Here is a 19,455-nt window from a genome sequence, read left to right as displayed (position 1 = left end):
AATTAAACTAATGTGTATTAGTGATGCACGGATCGCAGTTATATCCACAGATCAAGTGATACAAATAACATTCTGATTAATTTCAGGTGGGTCGCAGGTGGATATGATAAATCATAATTAGTGCTGCACGATTAATCGTATCGCAATCGCGATGTCAAACCTATGCGATTATATAACGCAAAATGCCGCGATTTTATTTGAAATAAACAAATTAGGGCTATTAACACTGCATCTCTTCTTTTTTGTCATCCTTTGACTAGTGTTACATGATACTTGCCTTAAACCATTTTGCACGACAAGAAGTCAAAAGAGAGCGCGCTGCCTGTGAATGTCCTGAATGTGACTCACAGAATAACGCGCGCCAGTTTAATGCGCATGCACAGACCGGGTGCCAGAATACAGTTCTCTTTCGAGCTTGAACGAACAATAACACACACAATTATGCCAAAATGTCGTTTTGTCGATTATCTTCATAACATAAGAGCAGTTATGATGGACGAAAAGAGTTGTGCTTGTGAGAGAATGAGGCGCGTGTGAGATCCGCGTCTCGGCAACGGCTGCTCTTAAAGGGCCAGCAGCGAATAAAGCGTTCCGTCAGTAAAGTTAATCAAAGAACAAAGGGAACCGAAAATTACTCACTGCTCTTGACTAAAGAAGTTTTGTAGCTTTAATAAGGATTAGTCTATATATAATTTATAAAGCGCCGACTGTTTGATAACTTTATTCAATTTCTGTATATAAATCCTCAATCCTACTTGTTGAGACAGGAAGGGCACAGGTAAATATGGCATTTATTATGGGTTTATGTGAGGATTGTTTGAAGTTCACTTAATTTAAAAGCCGTTTTTTTTTTTTTTAAGCCTAATAAATATTTAAAAAGTTGATAGCTTTCAATTGTATTGATGGAATCACTGTAATGTTGGATGGCTATAATTAACGTTTAAAATGTGGGGGGTCATTTTTACATCAATGGCTTATTGATCATTATAGGTGTTATCAATCATTTAGTTGTTGTTGCTAGTTTGAGTTGAGAAATACACATTAATACACAGAATGATCACTAATCTGTGTGTGCATTTTACTTTAGAACCAAGCAAGTTGACTCATGAAACCATTTGTTTATTATATCGCAATCGCATATCGCAATATTGAACTCATTAATCGCAATATGACATTTTCCCCAAATCGTGCAGCCCTAATCATAATTAACGAAAATAATAACTACATTCTCTAAAATATGAGCATGTCTAAAATGTATGTAATTTGCACTCTGTTTAAGATATACGTTGCGCGGAGTCCGCTTTCGTAAGCAGAAATGGAGCAGGTCCGAGAGTGAAGTAAAAGAGAAGAATTGAAACAAAGGAAAGAAAGAAAGAAAAGTACCGTGTGGGAGCGTTTTAGCGAAATGGTTAACGAGGATGAATCAAGTGCTGGGTATGTAATATGCAATGGCTGTGAAGTGTGTGTGTGTGAGTGCTTTTGTTTTTGTGATATATGATATATGACACACAAATGTGTATAATGACATGCATATTTCACTGGTATTACAACTTACACGTGATATATGAGGACATTGCATGAGTCCTCATATTTCAAATAGCTTAAAAAACATAAAAAACAATGTTTTTTTTTAAATGTAAAAATGCAGCATGTCTCCTGTGATGGGCAGGTTTAGGGATAGGGGCAGTGTAGGGGGACAGAATATACAGTTTGTCCAGTATAAAAGTCATTACGCCTATGGAATGTCCTCATATATCACAAAAACACAGCTGTGTGTGTGTGTGTGTGTGTGCGCCTGTTCGGGAAGCTGCAGTGACATAAACAGTGACATTCCAGTTTAAGTTTCAAGGGAGTAAATCCTGTTTATGCCATTAAGAAAATGAAATTCTGTCAAATAAATTTTGTTTTAAAGAAATGTTCATTTAAAAGCCACGCTCATTCATCAGTGTTTAATGCTACCATTAGACGTCGCCGAGTCCGCTGTTGAGGGTGACGATCATCCATTTATAATCACGCGTAACAACAGAATAATTGTAATTTGACCATCGGGTGCGGATACTTAAATCAGAGAACATGATTGGTGCGGGTGGATGTGTTTTTGGCTGCGGATTCGGGTGACGTTGGAGCTCATCCGCGCATCTCTAGTGTGTATTAACTCCTGCTGATGCGGGGGGAGAGTAAATTACCAGGAAATATTCATTTTGAAGTAAACAACGTCTTTAACGCATCATTATGCCTACAGGTGCCAACAAACGACAGCACTGATCATTGAAAAGAAAACCTAGTCCGAAGAAAATCTAAAAGTGGCAATGCTGCTAACTTCACTTAGGGTGTATTCACACCTGCCTTGTTTGGTTCGATTGAATCGAAGTCTAGTTCGTTTCCCCCCTTGGTGCGGACCTTTTGGGCCGGTGTGAATCCAGCAATCGAACTCGGGTGCGGACCAAACAACCGAACCGAGACCCAGCTGAAGAGGTGGTCTCGGTACGCTTCCAAACGAACTCTGGTACGGTTCGTTTACGGTGTGAACATGAACCGACCCAATTGCAAGAAAGCACTGCGCCTTTGAGTTAACAGGCTTCCGTAGTCGGAGATTTTGGCATAATGGTTTGTGTTATTGTTGTTCAAGTGCGAAAGAGAATTCCATTCCGGCGCGCTGTCTGGCCACACGCTACTGTTGTGCGTCTTTCTGCGCGTCGTGTGTGTGCGTCATTGGAATGAATGAATGAATGAGTGTGTGCATCAGGACATTCACATACAGCGCGTTCTCTTTAGTCTAATCGCGCATAGATGCAAAAAGAGCTTTTGCAGTTCATATAATGTAACGATAGTTACAATACCTGCGTTAAACTGGACAACTTAAATCGCAAGCGTTAACATTGACAGCACTTGTTAGCAGTATATACAATAAGAATCTCATTATTTGAATGTGTGAACATAGCCCCTCTCTATGAATAAAACTTTATACCTTATCCGTCTTCTGCACAGTTTCTTCATATTGCGTTTGTAAAGAATAACACAAAATTAGTAAAATAACAAATATTGCAGTACGAAATATCTCCATGCTGAGCCTTTTTTGCACTTCCTGATTTCCCTACTTGAGAATCCTTGTCCAATGAATGGACGACCTTAGCAGACGTGTGGTTTTGTTTACAAATTTTGGTTCACTTGCAAAAAGAGCAGTGTGAAAGCGAACCGTACCAAAAAAAAAAAAAAAAAAAATTGGTCCGGACCAAAGCAAGTGAACTATCGGACTTTCCTGGTGTGAATACACCCTTAGTGACTGAACACACACCGAGAAGGAAGCGTCGGCGTCGATCTGATACTTGGCCGCGATGCCGAAGCGGGTGTTGCTGTTTCCGGCGGTCCAGGCCAGGTTCACCGCCGTCTCCAGGTTATCATTCACTTTCTGGTAAATGGAGCCGCCGAATTCTGTTCCATCATTCCTGTGATTAGAAAACACAGACACATCTTTTTCATATTTTCAATTCAAAACTAAGCTTTTTAACACTGTGAATAGCACTAAATCGACAGGTTAAATAGACTGCTCTAGAAAAGAAAACACAAAACTGCCCTTTAAAGTCCCCCTGAGGTGAATATCCAGTTTTTAATGTTGTTTATGTGTCTATGTGGTGTTTTTAATACGCTTTAAGACACACCATGTGTAAGTTCATAAGTCGACAGCATTGCTGAGTATTTTCTGCTTAAAACTGCAGTGAACCAAAGACAGTCTCAAAAACACGGTTTGAAATCGCTGGTGTTTCTGACGTCACAAACGACCTTGTAACCAATCAGATCAACGTGTGATCGTCAACCAGTGGATCTCTGAGCTGAGCGAGTGAGTGGAGGCGGGGCTCATTTGCATATTCATAGAACCGCGCATACTAAATGAGGCGAGGGTGTCGAGTTACATTCAAGATATTTTTTGCAAGGAAAAAAACATTCACATATGTAATTTTGATGATCAAATGAGTTTAAAAGATAAAAAGATTGACTACAGGAGGACTTTAATAGACATCATGTATGTGTTATCTAGGGTGTTTTACTGCAAAGCCCTAAACAACTGCACAGAATTAACTCGCTCTTTTATTTGAGCCTCAATGACATACAGAAGTAGGCAGTGACATTAGTGCGCTCCTTCCAGCAGCAAAGCCCTGGACAAATCCAATCGCCAGGGAATAACCGTATATATAAATAACCCACCTTTCTAACCTTGAGCCTGGAAAAACAACACGCATGGAGAACCCTCTACATCTCACTAATGCAGACACAGCGTTCAGTACGTACACGTTTGTGTGCAGCTGAAACTCGTCGGTCTTGTATCCGACAGCGAAGTTGCTCTGAGTGACCCGGTTCCTGCCGGCCTCGAAGGTCGTCTGGTACCCGGCCAGCCAGCCCTCGAAGCCCACCACCACGCCTCCATGCACCGCGGTGCCGTTGATGTCGTAGTCCACGTCACAGCCCAGGTTCAGGTGCTCGTGCTGGAAGCTGCTCTTGATCTTCCCGCTCTTCTTGCTGTGGGAAGTTACCAAACAAGCCAGAGAAACGTCAGAAATGTATGGGTGATTCTGCGCTCCACTTGTGTGACTCGTGTGGAAAAACAACAACAACACTTAATATGAGGAAGTCATCAACTAATGTGTGACCCTGGATCACAAAGCCAGTCACATGTCTCACGGGTGTATCTGTGGCAATAGCCAACAATACATTGTATGGGTCAAAATTATAGACTTCTCTTTTATGCCAAAAATCATTAGGATATTAAGTAAAGATAATGTTCCATGGAGATATTTTGTAAATTTCCAACCGTAAATATTAGGGGTGGAACGGTACATAGAAGTCACGGTTCGGTACGATTTCGGTACAATGGAGGGAAATGTATATTTCCTACCGTAAATATATATAAAAAATATCTTTGTGAGTGAATGCATAAATGCACAACTTTAAAGGAGATTTTCTCAATGTTTAGATTTTTTTGCACCCTCAGATTCCAGATTTTCAAATAGTTGTATCTCGGCCAAATATTGTCCAATCATAACAAACCATACATCAATGGAAAGCTTATTTATTCAAAAAATTGACCCTTGTGACTGGTTTTGTGGTCCAGACTCACATATAGAGTTAATATATGATTTTATTTTCACGTGTTTGTTTCACACTATTGAAGTGGTCCTGAGTCAGGGGTGCGATTTAATTAAATAATATATGCGCTGCGTGTTTCAGAGTGAAGCGCGGCACTGTGTTCATTTAAGCCTAGTTCACACTACATGATTTTAAGCCCGATTTGCAAATTGTTGAGCTCGCCGACAGGCAGGGGCGGAGTGGCAATCGGGAGAGTCGGGAGTTTCCCCGGTGGGCCGGTAGTGTTTCGAGGCCAGCGAGGGCCGGTCTGATAATAGTTATACCATGTTAAGTGTTATAGCCATGCGCACTTGAGGCCCAAGCAAGGGAAAAAAAAAAACGTTTTTTTACATTTTCGATAACGGAGCGTATTTGCACTAAGTGCCTGTCTTTTTAGCAAAAAGACACCACTCATGGAATAGCTACAGTGGCGTTGGTGGTAGGGTGTGAAGTGTTTGATAGGAGCTTTTGACGCGTTCGACCCGAGTTCGAATCCGCCTTTTGCCGAACTCTCTCTTCCCCCTTTTCCCAACACATATGAGATGTAAACTGAACCGTCTATAAACCATAAAGGTCTCTAGCGTTATATTTTGACAACAAACTAAAATCGAAACCATGATATGGCTTTGTGCCTTTATAAAACAGCACAAGACTTTAATTAAGTATATGGGTATTCTGTTTGTGCTGCGTGATTGAAAGAAAAGTGCGCTCTTTGCTCACACGACCAGCATGGTGATCTGGTGTTTTCTCCTAAATAAAAGCTCAAGGGTTTATTTCTTGCAAGTGAAGAAATTAGCACAAAAGTATTTTAATTTTCCTATTCTATAGTGTAATGTAGGCTAAAATATACTTTGGAAATATTCATTTTCATTTATAGAGTAGGCTACATTTATAGGCTATATGGATTTTACGTCATAGGAATCATTATATAAATCATTATTACATTATTATAATAATTGTTTGGCATCCTAAAACACCATTGATAATGTAATGTAGACTGAGACTCTCATAACTAAAAAGATGCTTTAATGTCCAGGTACAAATCAATGCTTTTTCTTTGTTCAATGAGCAGTTCATGGGTTGAAGCTCTTAATTTTGATCTCTCAAAGAGCACCAGATTGATGCATTAACCTTAAAATGTACAAAATTTTCTTGCGGGGGAGCATGCTCCCGAACCCCCCTAGAGGCACAGAGGTCCACCCAACATAGTTTTACAAAATCCTATGTGAAAGAACAACCATTTATGAACTTTAATCCAGCATAGTACAACAAAGTTCCTTTTAAGTCATTAAAACTGTAAATGCCATATTAAAATGTCCTTGGACAAAATATGCATTTGGCCTGCCTGCCTAAGAGGGGGCCTACAAGACATTGTGCCCAGGGGCCTCTGAACTCTTAATCCGGCGCTGCCGGCGACGAGGGCCGGTGGTCTACGAAATTTCCCGGTAGATTTTTTGGTCCCACTCCGCCCCTGCCGACAGGTCATGGTGTTATCGCGTGCAAATCGCGGGGGATTAGCGGGCGATGAACGCTCGCCAATCTGTTAGTATGAAAGAGCCAACAGCGCATCAAAGACGCTCGCTGACGCCTCGCCGAGCCCAGAAAAATATCTAGCATGCTAGATATCCAGAGCTGTCGCACGACTCAAGCTCACGTGATGTCATGAGCTACAGCCAATCAGAGCAAGGCATCTGTTCTTCTTCGTCTTCTTCGGTGGGTATTGGCGCGCGTGCTGTTTCGCGTCATTTCCGGTTCGTTTTATCGCGTGATTTTTCGTGACAAAACGTGGTTTGTAGACAAGATAGAATCGTTGGGTGACAGAGTTGTTGTCAACTCGTGTAGTGCGTTACCTCCTGTTGCGGATCAATCACGACGTTGTGTCGTGTGGTGTGAACTAGCTCAACAACTTGAACACTCCTGATTTCACAGAGAGCAAGTCATGTAGTGTGAACCGCACAGTTCAGCCCGACGTTTTAAAATCATGTAGTGTGAACTAAGCTTTAAATGTGAGCAGCTCGTGATCCGTTTAAAAGTTTAATGCTTTAATGTTGGAAAATGAAGAAATTAAGACAGCCATAAATATTGGTATTGTAATTTTACAGCTGTAATATAAAAAACATTTTTAACCCATCATTCAAAAGAATTTTACTTATTTAAAAAAATGATCAAAACAGTAATCTATTTTGTTAACAAAAGTTCAAATAAGTGAGAAAATGACAAATATCGCTATCGGCCAACAGGCGTTTATTAAAACTAGTATCGGCCCCCAAAAAAAGAAAGTTTTCTGTATTTGAGGAACGGGAAGGCTGTCTTTGTCTAGCGTTGCCGTCGAGTCAGTCAATAGCCTAGTGTCTTACATAGCATGAGCAAAGCAATTCCTCTTTTTTAACATTTTGGTCAAATATCAGACAAAAACTGAGTGACTATACTTTAACATAACTATACTTTATAACGTTTTAACCTTTATACTTTTTTATTTATTTGTGTAAAATAAATGAAATGTAAAAAGGATCAGACAACTTTACGGTCAAGCAACCTTTTTTTTTTCCTTTTAAAAATATTGTTTACACTGTAATTTAATTCTCGTTTCTATGTTTGCTTGTAAATTGTATTTCTTTTTTCCTTCTTTTGAAGTTGACCGAAATAAACTAAATTGTAAGTTGTTGCCTCAGATGCAGCGGTTCAAATGATGGGACAAAACACGCATTTTCCGACATTTGCTGGTCAAAAATCCTTGCAATTTAGCTCGATTTTGGTCAAATATTACTAATACGACATGCAACTGACTATATGTGCTTTGACAACACAGTGTTTGTTTGTTTTTCATTTCCTGAAAGGTAGTTTTTGGATGATGAAACATCACATCTGTCCTGGAAGTGCATTGATTATACTGGAGAACAGATGTAGTGAACGAGACACATACCCAGTGTTTGGAGAAAAGGAGGAATCAAATGTCAACTTCAGCCCTTTGGCCAACTGGGGAAAATAAAGCAGCATTCATGTTAGAGGACAAGACTGTAACTCATATCACTTCATGTGCACTGGATCCGGTTTTCACGTCTCGCACCTGGTCTTCCAGGGTGATCTCCGTGCCGAGGGTGTTGTCGGTGTTCCACTTCTCGGTGAACGTCAGCCCGTGTTCGGCCCACTTGTACTTGGTCTCCAGCGTTCCTGCTACCTTACTGGTCTCTGTGTTAGCCGAGCCGGAGCTTTTAAATTCCTACAGTAGCAGGAGATGATAACGTATAACATATGATGAACACTGATGGGTCAATCAGTCAGGACAAACAGCTTGTAAACAATGATTCATAGCATCAGAAAAGCCATTCAATGTCCATAAACTCGATAGTTAGGTATAGAAATTAACTCTAGAGAGGAGCATATATGAACTATAATCAGGACACCAGCATATCAACAATAGGGGCTTTCGCACCGGATAGTTCTAGGAACGAGCCGCCAGGATGGAGACCCGAGAACTAATGATTCCCGTAGGAACGTTTTCCTGGTTGCGTTCGCAGCGCTAGCATGAACTCTGAGTGACGTGAGACACGCTCGTTGTTGAGACTTTTATTTAGACGTCGCTGAGAACGGCAGCGCTCGCATTCTCCGTGTTCATTAGTGTACGATCTGTCTAATACGTTATCAGATAAAGCTGTTATACACAGAAAGTCGACCTAATGAAGAGTTATTAGCGTGTGTGTGTGGCCGATCCTCGCTAGCTGAGCAGAAACACATAATCATGTTTCTCTCGGTCTCCTCAAAGTCACGTTGGGTTTTCTCCTCAGTGTAAAGGTTGAGAGGCTCATCTATCACTGTTTTACATGTTCGTAGAGTTAGTTTCTGGAGTAAATATATAGGCTATAATCTGTGTGTTTTTAAAAATGGCGTGTTCTGGTGTTTCGCGCCAATCAGCGAACACTGACGTCACGGACAGTTCCTATAGCGCTGGTCTAGGCCGACTCTAGGGTAGGACGGTTAGGGTTAGATTAGTTATTAGCTAAATTAGTTCCTCCAAAAGGAGTTCCTAGAACTGAAATCGTTCCCAGTTCCTGCGGTGCGAACGCGCCAAACTCTGGGAACTTCCAGCAATAGTTATGGTTCCTCCGGTGCGAAAGCCCCTAATAGTCTTTGTTAAAAACCATAGATAACCAGGAAACTAGGAGAGACTTTGTGAAACATTGAGGGAACAAGTTATGGAATGCTTTTCAGTCCACAAATCACCAACATTTACCATGGATTTAATGTGGAAACATTTATATTTGTTTGACATAATGAAATCACCATTATAAAATTACACATCAATTTTTGTCAAAGTATTCTGTAAAATGGGTCAAATCGCTTCTAGTTCTGTCTTTTGTATGCGTTTCGTTAAATACAGAGCCGTTTTACTCAAGATGCCGTTATTTTTCTTCTCATCATTAACATTCAAATATTGAAATTGAATGAAACGAAAACAATGAAAAGAACTAGCTAGGTTAGCTGATTAAAGATTCATAGATATCGCTGTTCATAGATATTGCCGTTAACACTTTCTCCGACAAGCGGATGTGACGACTTTTTTGTTTGTTCATGTGCGTTCGACACAAAGCCTCGCTTTATATAATCGCTGAAGCTGTCGGTCAGTTCAGTACAGAGGTGGGTAGTAACGAAGTACATTTACTTCGTTACATTTACTTGAGTATTTTTTTGGAAAATTTGTACTTTTAAGAGTAGATTTAATTGTGGGTACTTTTACTTTAACTCGAGTAGATTTCTAATGAAAAAACTGTACTTTTACTTCGTTACGTTTGGCGACGTTCCTCTCGTTACTTTATTTTAATGCAATATGTTGTTAAAAGCGTAGTTTATTCTAAGCGCGCGCTCTCTCTTTTTCTGGGCATGAGCGATGCTCAATTCACAAATGAATCACTCTTTTGAGTCGATTCTGTTCAAAGACTTCATCAAACAAGTTGGGCAGATCTGTCTAAATCGGTTCGCGAATCAGTTTGAATGATCTGTTCAGTTTCCTGCACGCACTGAATCGTCTCGGAGTCGTAACAGGAAGATTTAAGAACATCAAGAACATTGTGTGGCGGTCCATAGTCTACATACAGTCTAGAAAGTAAATCTGCAAATGCATCATATTTTTTGCCAGCGATGAAGATCTTTATTAGTTGAACTTGAACATCTTCGTATACTTCGTAAGCTGTCTGTGAATGAATGATTCCACACGACGATACATTCGATTTCATTCAGGTAATACATTTTACAACCAAACACATTATTACGCCATATAGCACTACTACAAAGTATGGCATTACCCTTTTTTTGGACATATACATTACTTTATACATTAAATAAGCTATCATCGTCCAGTTTATGAATGTGTGTACACACACAATATATTCTCGGTGTTGTAGTGTCGGTATTGCGCAGTGGCGTGCGAACTCGACTTGAAAACGAATGCCTTTGCCTGCCTTATTAGACTCAGTTAACCAGTTTAAAGATGCTTTCATAAATATAGCCTACATTTAAATACATTTTGGAGAACAGACAGAAGAAGATCCGTGCATTTGATCGTTGTTTATGTTGGGCATGACATGACTGCGAGCACATGTGCAGAGTTTTAACACTTTCTAATCTGTCAATGGTTCCCATCCCTTTACATATGAATGCAAAACTCCATAGAGTCACTTTATTCCGACATTGTCTAATAATCCAAATGTAGTTGTATAAGTTACTATACTATTATACAAACCAAAGGACAGCCAATGGTTTTCAGGCTATAGATATACAGAAATAATGTTTGTCTCTTCTGTTTTTGTTGCAAAGATAGCTTATCTAATTATGATAATAATAGTCATTTAAATGAAAAAAAAAATCTAAATAATATCATGTTACATATACAGTATATATATATATATATATATATATATATATGCCTATGTGTAAAGTAACTAGTAACTAACTACTTGAGTAGTTTTTTCATTGGATACTTTTTTACTCTTACTCAAGTAACTTTTAAGATTATTACTTTTACTTTTACTTTGAGTAAATATTTCTATAAGTACTTGTACTTTTACTTGAGTACAGTTTTTGGATACTCTACCCACCTCTGGTTCAGTATGACACTATAGAAGAACAATGGTACATTTAATAAAACTGTTGTTAATAGAAGTTAATTTGCTTTACTGTCAAATGTGCATTTCTATGAAATAAATGATAACACTACAATAAGGTTCATTAGTTAACATTAGTTAACCACGTTAGTTAGCATGAACTGCACTTATACAGCATTTATTAATCTTTGTTCATGTTAATTTCAACATTTACTAATACTTTATTAAATCTTGTTAACATTAGTTAATGCACTGTGAACTAACATGAACAAACAATGAACAGCTGTATTTTTATCAATTAACATTAACAAATATTAATAAATACAGTAACAAATGTATTGCTCATGGTTATTTCATGTTAGTAAATACTAATGTTAACTAATCAACCTTATTGTAAAACTGCACGTATTGATGCAAAACAACAGTAATTTTATAAGTAAATACACCGACTGCTCTCAAATGTTATTCTGGAGCCGGGATATTACATATGCACTGTATTTTTTCTTAACCTGTCAGTGATGTCTTCATTATTTAATTTATGTTTAAAACAAACTGTCATGAAAACAGATCGTTTTAATGTTTATACTTAAACAACGAAGTAGATATGATTATATCATGAAATGTATAAACTGCCTAATGCGCAATTTAAATGTCTGTATCCATGTGTGTTTTATTTGAGTGTTGATCATTATATCCAAATTAAGCACTTAAATATAAACTGCTATAATAATGTGCAAACGCCAGGATTCCCTGTATGGTTTACAGCTTCAGTTGAGATACTCTCTCCTTAAATGGACACGTACTAAATCAAAATATGAATTAAATCAAGAGCTTGTCAATCGGAACCAAATTGATTCGTGAAATCAGTGTCAACAATCAGCTGTATCTAAAGAGAAAATTATTTGTCACAACTCACACCAAATGCCATGTTTGAACATGCATATATCACCTTTCATTGTTGATGACAGGTTTAAGTGTGTAAGACATAAACATCCCTCGCTCGTACTAACACGAGTGAACAGACAGTCTTCGTGTCTACATTAACCTCAGATTCCAGAGTCCCATGGCCAACAAAAGAAAGCATTAACCCCTGAAGTTGCAAGTAGCCATTACATATTTAAAACAGTAATATCCTATACTAAACCTAAACTAATATTGACAAACTATATATCATTTGAAAGGTTACAATTTGTAGTTTTCATATTTGGTGATTGATTTTCCAAAATAAATTACAGAAGAGCCGTAATCTAATCAATTTCCAACAAGAATATTTTCATACTCCTAAGGCCTTTATTCTGAAATAGTGATGAACATGAAAATCATGAAAGAAGGGTAGAAACCTCAGTTTGTTTTCATGCCAGGAGTTCAAAAGATAACATCCATTACATTTTTTTTTTAGAAAAAAAGGTCTGAAATTTTTTTAAATATAAAGAAAAATAATATAGATTCACCATTTGTGATGTGGCAGCGAGCTATAACGCACATACTTGTTATTTTTATGTGATTATTAGAGGTTGAATTCATATCAAAATATGCCAAACTTCTCATATTACTTCTGAATAGGATGCCTACTTCATAAATTGTATGAAAATTTTGGAAATAATGGTTCAGATCACTCAAACACATATGGAAATGGAGGCGGTATACGGGCAGTAATGGAGTCTGGCTGTGCCCTAGTGGAAGCGTTCGGTACTGCGCACACACACACTCTCACTGAAAGCTCATTTACTGAGATATCAACCTAAAATTTGAAAAACAACTTGTTCAGAGTTTTTGGCTTTGTTTTTTCTGCAGCTTTAGAGTAGCCCAGGTTTTGAAAAATATATATTTTATATAAAATATGAATAATACAATTTTTACATTTTCATAAACTCAAACTTCTATAGCTTTTTTTTGTTTCACTTTCTTACTTTACTTAACTTCTACAACTTCTGCCAAATGTCTTCTTTAAACAAGACCAATCTTACATCTATACTCCAAAGCATTCTTGAATTACAACCATTTAAGTTCGGATTGTGCATTATTCAAAAAAGGGGGCGTGACACTTAAGAGGTTAAACAGTTTTGCTTGTCGCCAGAGGGGGCGTAGTTCTGCAAAAACTCAGAGACTTGCGTTTTGCACCTTTAAGAGGTTAAACAGTTTAGCTTTTTAAAACTGCTGATGAGTTTGTCCCACAGTCTGATTCTGTAAGTGAAATAGACATTTGAACAGGAATCACGTCAATAGCCGTGTTTCCATCCACTTGTCAATCGAATTATCTGAAGTTCGGTAAAAAACCTCATGCGAATAAAGCTGGTGCAAGTGTGATTCCATCAAACGGCTTTAAAGCGGATAAAAACCAGTCCGTAATGACGCCACATGCTGTTTTGCGATCAAATTGGTATATCGAATTGATTTGAGACATGTTAAGGTGTTTCCATTCATTTTCTCACCGAATTGCACAACATTCAAGCCAACATTTGCGAACAAAGTTTTGCTAGGCAGAATGGATCGCGCCATAATAACGTTTACATCCGCGTTTATCGCATAAGCCGTATATCGATCAAGATAAAATCCGATAAGACCGATCGTATTTCATTTGAGTCGATATTCATGAAATTCAATCGAATTTTACTGTTTCCATAAGGCATTTTTCATTCGATATCACTTAATGCGGATAAAAACGTGTGGATGGAAACATAGCTAATATGTTATCAAGCTCGTAGCGTTGTTGGTTTGGTCTATGATCCACTGTCTACTTACCAATCCATTCTCCGACTTTGTTTTCAAGTCCAACTTGATAAGACCAAAACCTGCAAATGACAAAGACAACCATCACTAACACAACGCGCTCTGAAAACACATTACTGAACTGAGAATCTCAATATCTCAGAGAATTACACATGCACTTTAATAAGCGGCTACAGACGTTGACCAAAGCAAGCCAGGCTTTCAGAGAGAGTTTCCACTAAGTGTGTGAAACGGCTAATCAATAAAATCACGTAATTTCATTATATTATAAGAGATGTCTGTGTTCAGCCGCTCTAATAGACTTCTAATAGAGTGCAACAGTCAGGATCCTGAAGTGAGAATTCATTTTCTCCATAGGGGATATTGATTTTTAACGATTTTTACTTGTGTTTACTTGTAAAGACAAATGTACTATGAGCTACGAGGTCGTTAACAGATGGTATCTATGGTAACTGATGGTATCTATCTATGGCATTTTTTTAAGTCATTATCCCACATTATTTCAACTTATTTATTTTTTTAAATAAACGTGTTTAACATCAGAAATTAAGGTGAAAAAACACATTCCCGATGATTCTGCAAAATGCCCATCCACTCCCATGAAGTGTATGGTGTGTGTGTATATGTATATATGTATATATACTGTATATATTAGGGCTGGGCACGTTAACGCGTTAACGCATTTATTAATGAACGCAGACAATTTTTTTATCGCACGTTAACAGTTTTTTTTTTATTATTATCATTTTGAAAGTCCGTTGCTCACTGGCTCTGAATACACATAGGCCTACAGTCAAACCATGATCACAGGAGGGGTGGGATGTTGGTCAGCCAGCAAATAACCCACCCAAACAAGCAGTGGAGAGGCTTTGGCAGGTTCTCTCAGGTGAACAGAAAGGGAGACAGCGCTCCGCGAGTGAATGACAGGCGCTCTATGGATAGTAACCATGGCAACGGCTTCTGTGCGCTACGCAGCTGTAGTCTTTTTAACTTAGATTAAAATTATACATAACTTTACCTGATAGGCCTGCGTTTAGTTTAGCGGGGATGCTCTGCCATGTGAATTCCCTCCTGTTGATGTCCTGATAACTATTTAGATTGTGGAAACTGACAAACAGCGACCCGAGGATCAGTCTCTCTTCCAATGATTTGTGCTGCGCGTCGTGTACAAAAAGTTCAAGACAATTGAACTTCGGCAGCGGGCGGGCAGAATGTACATTTCCAGAAGAAAATGTGAAGTGGTGCTTGCAGTGGCAAAACTCACCGCTCGGTTGCTAGGGTGTCGTACATGATTGTGTACGAGCCAACACAAATGTCTGTATGATGTTCTGGTGCTGAGATATGGCTAATTCACGTTGTTCAGGTGGTTGCTAGGGTGTTCTGGGTGGTTGCTATGGTGTTGCTAGGCAGTTGCTAGGGTGTTCTGGGCGGTTGCTAGTGTTTTCTGGGTGGTTGCTAGGTGGTTGCTAGGGTATTTTGGGTGGTTGCTAGGGCGTTTCTGAGCGGTTGCTAAGGTATTTTTGGTGGTTGCTATGGTGTTACTGGGTGGTTGGTAGTTGTCACAGATGGTTACTATGGAGTTTTTACGTAGTTCTTAAAATGTTTAGTAGCGAGGGCCTCTAGTACGGGCGCAACAGTTTCACGGGAACGCACACGCTTGTCGCTGCACCTTGTGCTCGACCACTTCACCTCTCTAACAGGGAAACTTGCAACTGAACACACACTGTTTCTGCCGCTCCCTGACTAAAGATACCTGTCCTGTTGATACCTGTTCAGAAAAAAAAAAACAAGAAAACAGGACTCTGATGGTAACTTGTTTTAACAAGCTAGATAAAAGGTAATGCCCTGGCAGTGGCAAATAGCTTTGGTTTAATATTTGATTTGATTACATTAATGTTTAAGTTGAGATTTACAAGAAATATTGTATTGCTACTGTGTAAAGGGAATACTGCTGGTAAAAAGCACATTAGGCTATTTGTTTAAAGTTTTTGCAAACCACATGTTACTGCACTTTTGTGTATATAGCAGAACATTTAAATCAAAAGTGCGCACTACACTACTTTAGACTTCATTATTCAATTTTGCGTGTAACAATGCGATTAATCGCAAGAAAATCATGCGATTAATCGTGATTAAAAATTAAATCGTTGCCCAGGACTAATATATATATATATTTATAGCGGCGTCCTGTGTTTTTTTGGTGTTTTTTTTTATTTTTTTATTACAAAAGCACAATGTTTTTGTTATTATTGTGAGTGCACAGTCTCAAATGATATTTTACTCTTATCTGTATGACCATTAATGATGAAGTATTTTAAGTTGTTTCCGCTGTTATAATGAGAGAAAATCATTTGGTATTGTGCCGATTTGTGTCGTTGAAGTCTCACTACAGTCCGGTGATGACATATGCGTGTGATATATGGAAATATGAATCCTCAGGTGCCGCTTCACTCGCCGTCTCCTCGTGGAAAGATGAAGTAGACTCTTTTCTCCTTCTTGCTCATCTTTCCGTGATTTCTTGAAAAAACACAATTTTAAACTTTGTGCGTCCGCCATCGTCACCGCATGTTAATGAACTCTCACACGCAAAGAAAACTAATCTCAGCACAAGTTAAATTTTCATGATTCTATTTATTTTGTACTTTTATAACACAAGAGATGCTTTTCAGTTTTGTGAACAAATAAATAGCTTTTGTTTTTTATCAGCCCTACAAAACAATATGAGCTATGCAAGAGTGCATTCTGTACAGCTCACTGGGGGCGGGGCCTATGCTAATAGGGCGGAGTCTATCATTGGTGGTGGGCGGGGCAAATGCTAATAGGGCGGGGTCTGTCACCAGTAGTGGGCGGGGCCTAATCATATGTGACGTCACAAACACTACAATCTGCAAACGGCTTGTTCTGAGACGCTGCTTATGATGTATGGAGATTTTAAAAAAGAGGAGTGTGTGAATTTTTACCATTATAGGGTGGTTGTGTACACACACTGCCGACACACATTTATATTCAAACACTATTAACACACACAAACGAAAAAATACGTTTGGTCCCCGCCAATGTTAGAGCCTTAAGGTGCGTTCACACTACCATACTATATTATGTTCAACTTTATGCAAATGAAGAGCGACTTTTGGGAGCGACAACCAATAGGAGTGAAGTCAGTGCGGAGTCCGACCGAGGCAAGATGAATAAGAAGCTTATTTTAGCGGTCAGAAACTGTCCTATAATTTATGATATGTCTCCGTGTGCATACGGTGGTACTCGCCTGGCGCTGACTCCGAGACCGAATGCTTTCGTGAACCCATAGACCGGCATGTGCCCGTTTGCTGCAGTTAAATACCGAGCACTCGCTGTTTCTTGTTCATCTTTAATATTATGCATTTTAGGTACTGATTCCATTTATAATTAGACTCTCCTTCCAAAATGTTTGTTTGTAGCGGCAAGAAAACTGATTTGTTGTCTACAACATTACGTAACATACAGAAGTATGAATGAGTATGAGTAGTGAGCTCATATGCATTATGAGTGAATGTAACTCACAAACAAAGTCAATTGTGGTGTGAATGCACCTTTAGCGCTAGCATAAAAACTGTTGAATTCATACCGTATCCTTTGGTGAAGATGTCCCTGGCAGACTTGCCCAGGTCCACATATGTCGGAGGAACGGCCATTGTCTGCAATGCGGAGAGAGTGTCATGTGAGCAGGACAGAAGATGGCAGAGGTCACGGCAAGGTCACACAGGGAGCGGCTCATGAACACATGCAAGTGTTGCTCACTGCAGAGAGAGCTCCCTATCTAGACGTCATGAGTCTGACAGTCCAGCTCCACCTCTGTGGAAATAATGGGCGGAGCTTGACCTCATTAAGGGTGGGGTTCTGGGTTCAAGCCCCACCCCCTACATACAGAGAGGAGGGGCTGGACGCCAAGCCCCGCCCATTGCCTCTCCAAAGATGGACCAATTCAGCCCCGGTGAGATATTTTACACAGCAAAAACCGGCCTAATGTTGGTTGACACATGAACACATCGATCATACACACATTACAATAAAGGCCTATTCCCTTACACACACTATACGTGATTCGTGCGAATATTTCTCTAAGAATAAGCCAGAGAAGGAAAGCATATTCTATGCATGAATCAACACGATATCTGCAGATAAAAGCATCAGACTCAGTGGCGCAGGTTTATAGGCCACTATCAGAGTAGATTGAGGATAAATGTGCACAGAATCATTGCTGTCAGACACTTTCAAACATCAGTACTGCAACACTTCAATATTTCCTTTGGTTTGTCAAACCGATCTGCTTTCGCAGCGAGACAATGACAAGAGTCATGCGTGCGCGTATGCATTTAAATAAAACCATTAAAATGCAATAAATGAAACAGAATGAATGCATTTAAACAGCACGTGCACATTTGACCAGGACAGCGTGCACTCGATGCTCATGCACAGACACAGCGAGCGCATTAAAGCAGAAGTTGTGGCATTCAGGCCCTGCTCGCGACATTGATGCGCTTCACCATCCCAATCAACATCATCCCAGAGTCACTAAAACACTAGAGACACAGGCAATCACATTCACCCTCAGTTACCCTCACGACTTTATAATCTCCCGCAGGATAAAGGTCTCAGATCTGAACATACCTCTGTAAGGTCGTGAGGAGGACAGGACTCAGCCGAGAGGAGGAGAGACGTGCAGACACAGAGAACCACGAGTCACGACAGACTTACGCAAGAGAGCGTACGCAAGCTGCGCCGCGCATGCGCAGTGATCCCGAGCATCATCAGCGGATTACTCTTTTTTCTTTCCTTTTTTTTATCATCAGCGGATTCCACATCTCCACACACCCGGATGACAGACACGTTAGAGATCCATAATAGAGATAGATAGAGTTTCCTGGTCTGCCAGCAACAGTTGAGCATGTGTTGATTCATTGCACAGAATATGACAGTGAAAGAATCCAGTTTACAGAATCATTAAGCTACGTAGTATAAGTAGTATCTTAGGAAATACGAGTTACAGAGGTTCTGTATGTTTATTTCAAAACTGTATTTTATTATGATCATTTTTGTTTATTATGTCTTCCAAAATAAAACTTCAGCATCATCATATTTGTATATGAATATCTCTAGTTTCAATACAATCTTGTGCAGTACTGATACACCGATACCTGCTGCGCTTTCTATTTAACGAGTATATAGTTTGTTGCACTGTTTCATAGTGAAGCACAGCACTGTGTTCATTTACACGTGAGCGGCTCATGATCCGTCAGTGTTTTCTGTCCCAGAGTGTCTCGATTCACAGTAAATGCAGTCAACTCCATCTCTGCATGTGCTGTGAGTTTCCAAATGCACATTAAACACATTGTGTGCCATTTTTTGTGTGCTGCAGTTTCGAGATGTACCTTTGTGCGCACATGCTGCCTGCAAAGTAGGGATGCCGGTGTCGACACACGTCTCAAGTTTTCGACACACTAATGCATCGCAACAGTGTTCTGGAGCA

General features: G+C 39.3%; 1 protein-coding gene across 1 annotated transcript in view; it reads right to left on the bottom strand.

Moving 5' to 3' along the window:
- Nucleotides 1-18,729, bottom strand: part of vdac1 (voltage-dependent anion channel 1) — a 33,553-nt gene extending 14,824 nt beyond the window's left edge. The window contains exons 1-7 of the mRNA XM_056263536.1: nt 18,597-18,729; nt 17,554-17,623; nt 13,962-14,011; nt 8,189-8,341; nt 8,045-8,097; nt 4,288-4,515; nt 3,296-3,446 (exon numbers count right to left, since the gene is read on the bottom strand). Coding sequence (XP_056119511.1) covers nt 3,296-3,446; nt 4,288-4,515; nt 8,045-8,097; nt 8,189-8,341; nt 13,962-14,011; nt 17,554-17,620 — 702 coding nt within the window. The 5' untranslated portion in view covers nt 17,621-17,623; nt 18,597-18,729. The remainder of the gene's footprint in view (nt 1-3,295; nt 3,447-4,287; nt 4,516-8,044; nt 8,098-8,188; nt 8,342-13,961; nt 14,012-17,553; nt 17,624-18,596) is intronic.
- Between the last annotated feature and the right edge of the window lie 726 nt (nt 18,730-19,455).

This window comes from Rhinichthys klamathensis, unplaced genomic scaffold (assembly GCF_029890125.1).
Source record: "Rhinichthys klamathensis goyatoka isolate OS25496 unplaced genomic scaffold, OSU_Roscu_1.1 h1tg000207l_1, whole genome shotgun sequence".
NCBI classification, from domain to species: domain Eukaryota; kingdom Metazoa; phylum Chordata; class Actinopteri; order Cypriniformes; family Leuciscidae; genus Rhinichthys; species Rhinichthys klamathensis.
This window is presented reverse-complemented; position numbering and strand designations above follow the sequence as displayed.